This window comes from Alexandromys fortis, unplaced genomic scaffold (genome assembly GCF_014885135.2).
Source record: "Alexandromys fortis isolate MF-2015 unplaced genomic scaffold, M_Fortis_MF-2015_v1.1 scaffold_29, whole genome shotgun sequence".
NCBI classification, from domain to species: Eukaryota; Metazoa; Chordata; class Mammalia; order Rodentia; family Cricetidae; genus Alexandromys; species Alexandromys fortis.
The window spans coordinates 4,090,190-4,101,021 of NW_026067891.1; the positions used below are offsets into that span (position 1 = coordinate 4,090,190).

The following is a 10,832-nucleotide window of genomic DNA, read 5'->3' on the forward strand; positions in this document are numbered from 1 at the left end:
TCGTGCCCTGAGGGAAGGCTGCAATGCCAGGATTTGGGAAGATATAGGTGCCTGTAGTTCCTTGTGTTGGAGGAGAGGGTCCCAGGAAGCCCAAGAAGGCATGGACGCAGCAAGGTGAAGTGGGACGCATGTTCCCAACACCAGCAAGGCACAGGTGGGCTCAGGTAGAGCTGTAGAAGAGGTAGGGACAAGGGCACGCTCAACAAGCCATGCTTAGTGCTTGCTTTTAATTGTTGCCAGCAGGGAGTGCTGCTGAGTGCTTCGCCTCCTGGTTGGGTCCTTGGGCACCTGGCCTGTGCCCACCTTTCTGAGTTTAGGCCACATGGCTGCCAGTACTGCCCTGCTTCCAGGATGTGAGCAGCCTAGAACCTGTTCCCTAGAGATGGGTAGGTATTCTCCGCCCCTCCCCCCACTGGCTTCGAGGGCTGGCGATTCTGGTAACAGTGAGAACTGTCCTGACCACAAGGCGGCATTAGGCCAAACCAGGCCAGTGGTAGCCAGAGTCAGCAGTGCGCAAAATGTGTTTCGCTAATGTCTCGAAGGTCGAGGCCTGCGACGTCGGCAGGGCCCGCACAGGTGATGTTGTTGTAGGTGTGCACCGGTTGGCAGTCATCCCCCTCACAGACAGTCTGAACAAAGCGGGGGACAACGCCGGGGTTCTGCAGGGCAAAGTCACGCAGTGCCTTGAGGGGACAGTGGCAGTCCCAGGGGTTGGCATCAAGCCACAGACGCTCCAGGCCAGGCTGTGGCGAGAAGGTGTGCAAAGAGTTGTTCCTGAGGCTGAGGTAGCGCAGCCGCCCCAGTCGTGAGAAAAGGCCTTCTGACAGCCCCTCCAGGCGGTTGTGGGAGATGTCCAGCCAGAAGGCCCGCTGCAAGGGGCTCAGGACATCCTCAGACAGCGCCGACAGCCGGTTATACGAGAGAAGCAGGTACTCGAGCTGACCAAGTCCCTGGAAAAGCTGGTGGGGCAGATGTGTGAGCTGGTTGTCGGTAAGATCAAGCTCAAGGAGCTCAGAGAGACCCGCCAGACTATGCTCCTCGATGCTGGAGATGCTGTTGCCCCTGAGGAAGAGCCTGCGCAGCCCCGAGAGGCCGGCGAAAGTGTGCAGGCAGATGCGGCCCAGGCAGCTGTGCTCCAGGTGCAGGCTGTGCAGCTTGCCCAGGCCCTGGAACACTCGCTCTGGGAGGCTCTTCAGACAGTTGCCGGAGAGATTCATAACGGCCACATTGAAGAGACCAAAGAAGGCACCCACCTTGACCTCGTGGATCTGATTGTCATTGAGCGTGAGCACCTCGAGCTGCCCAAGGCCCTCAAATGTCTTCTCACCTAACTGCCGGATGCGATTGTGACCAAGCTGCAATTCCTCCAAGAAGTGTAAGTCTTTGAAAGTACGGGGCCGCAAGATAGTGATGGCGTTGTGTGCCAGGCGCAGAACATGCAGACCCAGCAGGCCTGGGAAGGTGTCCTCCAGGAGGCCTGCCACGCGGTTATGGGACAGGTCCAGCCAGCGCAGTGCCTTCATGCCCAGGAAGGCACCGGGGGCCACAGCTGTGACAAAGTTGCGGTCCAGGTACAGCTTCTGCAGCCTGGGCAGGTGTATGAAGACGTTGGCTTTGACGCTGCGCAGCGCGTTCCTGCTCAGGTCCAGCTCTCGCAGCTCACCCAAGCCACAGAAGAGCGAAGGCTGCAGGTAAGCCAGTTTGTTGCCAGCCAGCACCAGCTCCCGGAGGTTACCCAGGCCCTGGAACACAGTATCGGGCAGTACCACTAGGCTGTTCCAGCCCAGGTTGAGGTCCCAGAGGTGACCGAGGCCCCGGAACAGCCCCTCTTCCAGCCGGCCCAGGAGGTTGTTGCTCAGGCTGAGTGAAGCCAGGCTGGGCGTGTGCGTGAACAAGCCAGCAGTGAGACCTCGGAGCAGGTTCCGCTCCAGGTGCAAGTGGTAGAGGTTCTGCAGGCCCAGCAGCGCCTGGGGCTCCAGACTGCTCAGCCAGCTGCCCTGCAGGTTGAGGAAGTCCAAGCTGGACAGGTTTTGGAAAGCCGCCGAGGGGATGGAGGAGAGGTTGTTGCCGTCCAGCCACAGGGCCCTGGTGCTCGCTGGGATGCCATCAGGCAGCCGTGTGAGGTTCCTCGAACTGCAGAAGACGCTGAGCTCCTCTGTGTGGTCGTCATAGCTGCAGGTACAGGTGACAGGGCACGGGGGGCCCTCGGCATCTGTGGATGCTCCAGGATCTGACCCTTGCAGGTCACAGGAGCCCAGTGCCACCCAGAAAGCCAGAAGTACCACCAGAGCTGGGCCTCCTGTGGGGAGAAGGGCTTGGCAAGGAGGTGCCCAGAGGACTGTGACCCACGATGTGAGCCAACCCCCTGGGCTTCCCTAGGCCTCAGCCACTAAGAGAAGGGTGTTGTTTGAGGTCTGAGACCTGTGATCAACCGTCTTTGATATGAGCAGCCAGATCCTATCCTTGGAAGTAACTTCACTTTTCCAGTTCACGGGACCAGCGAGTGGCGGTCCCCATCTCATCGCACCCAGGGCTTACAGACTTGCATTTCAACCTGGCTCCACAGGCAACCCCGGCCCTGGCCACTAGGCCATGTGGCAGTCTGTGCCCTCTGGGGTATACACAGTCAGGCTGAAAAGCAGAGCCGAGCCAAGACTTGGCTGTTCAGAATATTCTGGAACAGACCCGGGCAGCATATTCATTTGTGGTCCCCAGTGACTGAACGGCAAGCTGGGCACTCCCTGCCTGCTGGGCCCCTAGCTGGGAGAGGCACACCCTACTTGCTCCCCAGTATATGCAGCCTGTACCACCTGCTGGCAGAAGAATGGGGTCTAGAAAACCCTGTCTCCACTCAACACGGCTCCACCAGCACCTCAGGTCTACGCCGAGAGCGCCAGCTCAGGCTGGGCAGCACCGTTCCGCACCACACAGCCTGCATCCGGCGTAACTGCACAACGGTTCTGGAGTGAGACTTCATGGGGCAGCCCCTGGCATTGTGGTAGCACGCCAAAGACAGACAAGGATAAGACTCTGGCTTCCTACTCACCCCGGGGCCGGGCCCCTGAGAGAAGCAGTAGCTAGAAGGGTCACAGGCTGTGGCTAGCACACGGTCGCGGCAAGCTGTGAGGTAGGGCTGTGGGGAGCTCGTTTCTGCACCTCAACATGCCCAGGGGTTCGGTACTTGTTCCTGCCTGCCCTGCCTGCCTTCGGCCCTCCCCCCAGTGCCACCACCAAGGGAGAGCTAGCAGACCCCTTGGGGTCATGATTAGCAGTATCCAAGACCCAATCCAGAATTCCCACCAGCCCACCCTGAGCTGAGCTCACTGCAGCTTTTCCCAGTGGGCTCAGGGTTGAGGGCCAGCTACCCTCAGAGCAAGTGGCAGGGATACGGGGTCCTCACCTGTCCTCGGGGCCATTGCGCCTCGCACAGAACTGGCTGCAGGCAGGCAGTGAGTGAGGGCTGCCTAAGTGCAGGCTGCTGCCCTCTGGATTTCCTCACTGCCAGTAGCTGGCAGCCTTAAGCTGGCCCTGCCCCACACTCGGTCTCCTTTAACCCTCTCGTGCTGGGCAGCTAGTCTCAACCGCAAGTCTCCTAGGTGCAGATGGTGCGGGGGAGACGTGGGGCTCTGGAGGCTGCCCGTGCAGGTGTTGAAGGTAGAGGCTTGTTGGAGCAGTCTTACAGGATCTGGTGCTCAAGATAGAGAGGGCCCTCTCTCCAAGTAGGTTCAGCCAAGGTGAGAATACCCTAAGGGAGCTCGCAGATCCTGGGGAACCCCCCACTCACCCCTATACTGAGCAGACGGCTTTATCGGGTTAAGCAGTTGCTGCCTGTTTCTTACAGACCCTCCTGTATTTCTAGCATGTTGCCTGAGCTGGGGTTTCTTTTTCTTTTTTTTTTTTTTATTATTTTTCAAGACAGGGTTTCTTTGTGTAGCCCTGGTTATCCTGAACTCACTCTGTAGACCAGGCTGGCCCAAAACTCATAGAGATCCACCTGCCTCTGCTTCCCAAGCGCTGGGATTTAAAGGTGTGCACCACCACTGCCTGGCTTAGCTGGGGTTTAACAGGCTAAGTGGGTCCCACCGTTTGGGCTTCCCAGCCCAGGGGTTTGTCCAGGGCTCAGTCTCAGCCTTCCAGTGACCTCTAGGTCAGCTGATGTCTGGCCACTGCCCCTCCCCCAGGGCCTCTTCTAGGAACACCTGGCAGGGCCACCAGCTACCTCATGTTTGCCTTCAGTAGCACAGCCCTCTTGGGGAAGCCTGGCAAGAGGACATTGGGACACCCAGGCCCTAAGGGCCAGGGCCAGCAGCTTCCATGGGCTCTGACTGTCCTCAGCGGCAACAAGGGCCTAACTACCACAGTTCCTTGTGTGTAGAGACCCCCCGGTAAACGTGCTGCCTCGGGGAGGTTAGGGGGCTGCTCATGGGGTCCTCAACTTGGCCCTGGCTCCACTCACCCTGCCGGAGCCCCATCTCGGCTTCCTCCTCCAGGGCCTGAGAGCTGTGACCTGGCGGACGCTCGGAAGCTCGGCGAACCCTGCCTTGAGCTCTGTCCCTTTGCCCTGCCGGGGTGGTGGGAATGCACACGGGAGGGGCCAGGTTTCAGGGGGAGCACTTCTCGGGGAAGGGGGTTGGGGGACATTAGGACCTATCTCCAGGCAGACAGAGGAAGTAGACAGGTCTGGGAGGGTCAGGGGGCTGTGGCTTCCACTCTGCTGCCTCATCTCCAGGGCATTTTCCAGGTTATTCCTCAGCCTCTTTTCTGAGAAATTATAGATCGGCAGGGGCAGGCTCCGCCCAGAGCCACAGAGCAGTTTACACAGGAAAAGTGCAGGCTCAGCAGGGCTGTGGGGCCAGTGGCCTGCCTCAGTCTCTGTTGGGAAAGGGGGCCAGGCAGCAGTGCCCAGGAGTCCCTGCGGGGCCCTGCTTTACTCTGGGCTGGGATGGATCTCTTCCTGTCCACTGCAAACACCTCTGGATGTGGAGTGGAGGCTTAGCAGGCTTTTGACAGCGTGGTTAGAGCCAAGTCAGCCTCCTGGGTCCTGAGTCACACAGCACAGTAACATAACCAGAGTTCTCTACTCCCCAACAACCCAGCTATCCTGTCAAGGTTTCCTTCCCAGGGCCATGCTCGGGGCCCGTGTGGCCTGTGTCTAGTCCTGAATATGCCATCAGATGCAGAGTGCACCTCTGGACATCATCCGAGTGAGACAGCCGTGTGGTACATCTGTCTGAGCTGGGCGCTCAGCTCCTCCCTCCAGGACCACTCAGTGAAGCTGTGGTGGTGGCTATGAGGCCTGAGGGAATGTGGGTGCTTCTGTGGGGGCAGGACTTGGGGTCCATATGGCTTCCCTAGCCGTCTCCGCGTGCTACCTGCTGGTAGATGGCTGTCCTAGTGGTCTGTGTTTTCTGGGTCTCTGGTGAGGCCAAGCACACTGAAGCTGTTGGCACATTTCTGTTTGAGCCTCTTGTCAGTTTCTCTCAGATCACCCGTCAGTCTTGAGATTTCTTGTCAGGAGCTTAGGGCTTCTGGTTCTGTGTGTGCAGGCACATGGTGCTAGGCTGGATACAGGCCAGGGTCTGTGTGCAAGGCTCAAGCGTACTCCCTTACTCCCCCAGCCAGAGTTAGTAATTTCATGTTTTAATTTTTTTTTTTTGAGACAGCCTAATCTGACCTTAAACTTGATATGTAGCAGGTGAGGCTTTAAACTCCTGGCTCTTCTGCCTCTACCTCCCAAGTGCTGGGGTTATAGCTGGAATTACGTCACCACTTCGAAGCTGACAGTCCAGACTGGTGCTCAAATTCACAGTGGCCCCTTGCCTCAGCCCCCAGCGTGCTGGGCTTATCGGAATGCAGCATGCCCAACTAATCCTTCATAATTTTCTATGTAATCTGAATTATCAGATGAGAATTTTGAGTGCTGTTTGCATTTGTACCTAAACATGTTCCCTCACATCCCTTTTATAATCTCTTCCATTGCTATCAACAGCTAGCCTTGCATCATTCTCTTGCTGTCTTGGTCAGTCTGGGGGGTAGTTGAGAGTGTTGGCAATAACCTGCAATGCTTGAGGGAAGGCGGGTCTGCGAGATTTTTTTTTTTTTCCTGAGACAGGGTCTCTGTATGCGGCTCTGGCTGTCCTAGAACTCACTATGTAGACCACTCACAGAGATGTTGCTGGGATTAAAGGTGTGAGCCACCACCACTCGGCATGACAGTGTCTTTCTGTCCAGAAACATTTTAGTTTCACATGGTTCCTTTGTCTGCTGTTGGTCTCAATGCCTGTGCTACCAGGGACCTGTTCTAACCCTTTCCTGTGCCTGGAAGCTGAAGCTCATTCCCTGATTTGGGGAACTGGTCGTAAGCTGAGGTCCTTGGCCCATTCAGAGTTGAGTTTTGTATGGAATAAGAAGACTCATGTTTCGTGTAACTAACTATCCAATTTGACCTTCGTTTGTTGATGCTCTTTTCAAGTGTGTATTAAAAAAGAATCAGGCCAGGCAGTGGTGGCGCACGCCTTTAATCCCAGCACTCGGGAGGCAGAGGCAGGTGGATCTCCGTGAGTTTGAGGCCAGCCTGATCTACAAGAGCTAGTTCCAGGACAGTTAGGGATGTTACACAGAGAAACCCTGTCTTGAAAAACCAACAAAACCCAACCAAAACAAACAAAAGAACAAGACTCAGGCCAGGCAGCAATGCGGTCTAGGTGTGTGGCTGACTCAGGCCCAGTAGCAGTCTGGTCCAGGTGTGTGGCTGAGCACCATCACGCACCACAGCACTGACCGTTTCCCTCTCGAGTCACACTTGGCTCTATTCCAGGTCTCTGCCCTATCCAGGCAGTGTCAGTGGGCTTGCTCTCCTGGCGTGGGCTTTAAGATGGATAGGTCATTGGTTGACTACTCCCCCAATCTCTAGGTACAAACCCACAGCCGAATATTAGGCGGAGTTTGGGGAAGGATTGTAGGAGCCAGAGAGGTCAAGGACACAAGAAAATCCACAGAATCAACTCCCAGGGGCTCCTAGGGGCTCCCAGAGACTGAGCCTGTGTAGGTCTGACCTAGGCACTCTGCAGATATGTGACAGTCTGTAGCTTGTTCCTCTTGTGGGACTCCCAACAGTAGGAGTTGACTGGCTCCGACTCTTTACTGGCTTTTGGGACCCTACTCCACATAATGGGTCGCCTTGTCCAGCCTTAATACATGGGGAGGTGCTTAGTCTTACTGCAGCTTGATACGCCATGTTTTGTTGATTCTCGTGGGAGACCTGCCCCTTCCTAAACAGAAACGGAGGAGGAGTGGATTTTGGGGTGGGAACAGAGGGGGAGTGGGGAAGGGATGGAAAGGAAAGGAGGGAGGGGAACCTGTGACCAGGATATAAAATAAATTTATCTTTAAAAAGTCAGGTGAGCGTAGGATCTGGTCTATCGATCAGTTGTCGGTTTTTATTCCAGCATCATGCCGTTGTTATAGCTCTGTAATATAACTTAAAATCAGGACGGTCAGTCTTTAGCTTTGTGTGCTGTGTATGCATACATACATGTGGAGGCCGGGGACATCCAGTGTCTTCCTCAGTCGCAAGACTCAAACTGAACCAGCAGCTCACTGACTGGCCAGACTGGCTGGCCAGAAGGCCCAAGAGATTGATGGTGTGTCTCCGCCACCACGTCACAGAGCTGGGGTGGCGGATGTGCCCACAGCCAGCTCTGTGGGGGAGGGGTCTTCACGCAGGCAGTGTTTTCAGAGCAGGCAGCTGTACTGACTGCCATCTCCCCTTTTCATGTGTTTTCTTGGCCATTCTTTCATCATTTGTGAAAATGTGTAGTCTTTTTGCCCTTTTTTTTTAAAATCGAATCCTAAAAATTTTAATAAAAATGATTCCCAAAGCAGCAATCAGAATCGGCTACGTGCCCCCTCCTCACACTCGACTGAGTGACGGAAACCTCGGTTTCGCCAGCTGGCACAGACCAAGATCCTTTTTGCCCTTTTTGTGTTAATATTTTTATGAGTGTTTGCCCGCATGTATGTATATGTACTGCATGCAAACCTGGGGCCTGCAGAGGCCAAAGGAGGGCACTGGATCCCCTGGAACCAGAGGCAGAGACAGTTGTGTGGCACCGTGTGGGTGTCTTGACTGTTGAAAACTGTTCATGGCACCCAACAAAAACAAATGGCCGCCAGCACCATAGTTCATTCTTGATTCTGCCTCGCGTCCTGGTGCCTAACCTTGCCCTTGTACCACACTCTCATCGTGGTACCCACTTCAGATAGTCAGAGGTCCCCAAACCTTCTTTGTCAGAGTTGTTTTGGCTCACGTGGCTTCTTTGAATCACTGTATAATTTTAAAACCCGCTTGTTACTTTCTTAAACACATGCTAGGATCCTGCTAGGGTTGTGCTTTTTAAATCTGCAGATCAGTTTGTGGGGAACCAGTATCTTAGCAGCACTTGTCCCATTGGTGAGCATGGCCACCTGCCCATTGGTTTAGCTCCTTCATTTCTCTTAGGAACATTTTGCCATTTTCCCTGTGTAAACCTTACATTTTTATAAAATGGTTATTAGTTTTGCTGCTACTGAGAATGAAATGGCTTTGATTTCACTTTTGGGTTACTATGTAGAGATTGGGTTACTACTATGTAGAGATACAATGAATCTACCGTTAATTCTAGTGTGAAGCAGTACTCCTTGGGGTTTGCTGTGCAGGGCTGTGTCATTAATTTACCTTCTCCATGTCCTGGAATGCTTTTATGTTTACTGCAGTGCCCTGTGGAGTGGCAAGGGTGGATGACTTTGCTTTGCCCCTAGGTAGGAAGAATTAAGTCGTGTCATTGTGACCTGGCGGTATGATTCTCACAGATTCTAAGAGGCAGTGTATGTTTGCCAGAGATGCCCATTTCCCTACCCCTAAGGGACCTTACTAAGATCCCAGATGAGGCCAAAGTAAACACAGGGTCCTAGCTTCGGAAGGTGATGTGGGAGGCCAAGTCGGGAGGGCTCAGCCACGGTCTCCGGCTTTGCAGGGTCGGAGAAAAGGCTGTGAGCTGGGGACGGAGGTGGCTTTTAAGAAGCTGGACAGACCAAGGACACATTTCTTGAGCCCTCAAGAGTAAGCTCTGAGGACACCTGATGAGTCATGTCAACTTCCAGCCTCCAAACTGCAAGATGGTGCACCTGTGGATTGTGTCTCTAGGGCCGTAGACTCTCATAGCAACAGGTGAAGGCACACACGGGTACTCTTGCAGGCCACGAAAGCTCCAGTGTTTGTGGAGAGATTTGTGAATGAATGTGGGAACGCTGCCAAACACTCTTGTGAGCTGATCCTATAGGCTTTGCTCTCTATGCATACGGCCGGCTACACCAGCTAACGTTCAGTCTTACATTTCCTGAGGTCAGTCCCACATGGTCACGGTATATGATGTTGCTGAACTTGAGTTAGCAATATTAGGGATTTTTGAGTTTTCTATATGTTGGTATCTTTCTTGGGCTTTAGTATCAGAAAAACATTAGTTTGGAAACTGAGTTGGGAGCACCCCCTCTGTGTGACAGAACACACCGGCAAAGCCATGTGACCTCTGCCCTCCGTGAGACTTCAGTTTGGTATAGGTGTGTGCACAGGCCACTTCCAAGAGACTCTCTCAGGCTGATGCGAGAGGACCATGAGTTGGAGACCAGTCTCAGCTACAGAGAGACCCGGGGTCTGTGGAACAGAAACCCACACATGCACATGAGTCTGTGTTGCCTAAGGTGGTCTCAAACGGTTTGCAAGTAGCTGACAGGCACAGCTAATTATTCTTCAGCTGGGTGGCTGTGTCTGTCTGGGGATCGGTGGGTTTCATTTGTTTCTCCTAGTGCCCTACATAAACCCTGGGAATGTTAGGAGCAGCAGTAATTTCTTCATGATTTTTGTGATTTATAGCTTTAATTTTGATCAGTGTGGAAATGTTTTTCTCTTCAAAGAACTTCTGGTTCATGCTTTGCCAGTCTCCATCCTTTCCGAGGGCAGGTGCACTTCTGAGGCAGGTCTCGCTCTGTAGCCAGTGTGTCCTTGAATTCTTTGCTCTTTACCCAAGGCTGGCCTCAAACCCAAGCAATTTTTTGCCAATGATGGGATTACAGGTGACTTTAATGTCTCACTCAACTCCGGGGCGGACGGGTGTTGCACGTGCTCTGTCTCAGCTTTGCCTCTGATCCTTTGAGTTTCATTTGTTTTCTTGTTTAAGATAAAAACCTGCATTTTGAGACCTTTTATTCTAAGGACAGGACTCAGGGTAAAATCCTTGCCTGCTATGTTTGCGACTCTAGGTTCAATTGAGCACTGCACCACACCCACACAGGTACACATACCTACACATACATACACACATATAAATATATATCCCCCAGCACTGTTCTGCCACTCTAGTAAACTTCCCAGTTTTACTTCTTGACTCATATTTAGAAATGTTTACTGGAGTTCTCTAAAGATACTTGGGGAAAGAACGCACTGTATACTTTAGCCTTTGTGGCTGGCCTATGGCCTGAGACATCTATCCCAGAGATGCATGGGCGTCTAAGAGAAGCGGGCGCTCGGGTTCAGTTGGGTAACATCGGCACCTCAGCCACTGTGGTTCTACCCACTCGCTGCAGTCATCGGGAGACCGCAGGAAACTAAGGACTGGGTGACAATGACGGCACTGCAGAGCTAGGCAGCCAGGTTCTGTGAGCTTCAGTGTTGAGCAAGAGAGGGAAGATGTGTCTGCCTCCACGCACAGCTGCTGTCAGACACAGAGGTGCTCCCCTGCCTCGGAGGCTCACACTGAGGGGTGTGACATTAGGACAGAAAGAACGAGCTGTCCCTG

At 53.8% G+C, this 10,832-nt stretch overlaps 1 protein-coding gene across 2 annotated transcripts; it reads right to left on the reverse strand.

Moving 5' to 3' along the window:
- Positions 1-202: 202 nt before the first annotated feature.
- Positions 203-4,583, reverse strand: Igfals (insulin like growth factor binding protein acid labile subunit). Of its 2 annotated transcripts, none has more exons than XM_050136941.1 (2): positions 4,457-4,583; positions 203-2,299 (listed from the first exon to the last, which is right to left on the reverse strand). In XM_050136941.1, the coding sequence occupies exons 1-2, from the start codon at positions 4,470-4,472 to the stop codon at positions 504-506; spliced, it is 1,812 nt and encodes a 603-aa protein (XP_049992898.1). In that variant the 5' UTR covers positions 4,473-4,583; the 3' UTR covers positions 203-503. The 2 variants fall into 2 exon arrangements, with proteins under 2 accessions (XP_049992898.1, XP_049992890.1); XM_050136933.1 differs by lacking the exon at positions 4,457-4,583 and adding an exon at positions 3,401-3,541.
- Positions 4,584-10,832: the final 6,249 nt, after the last annotated feature.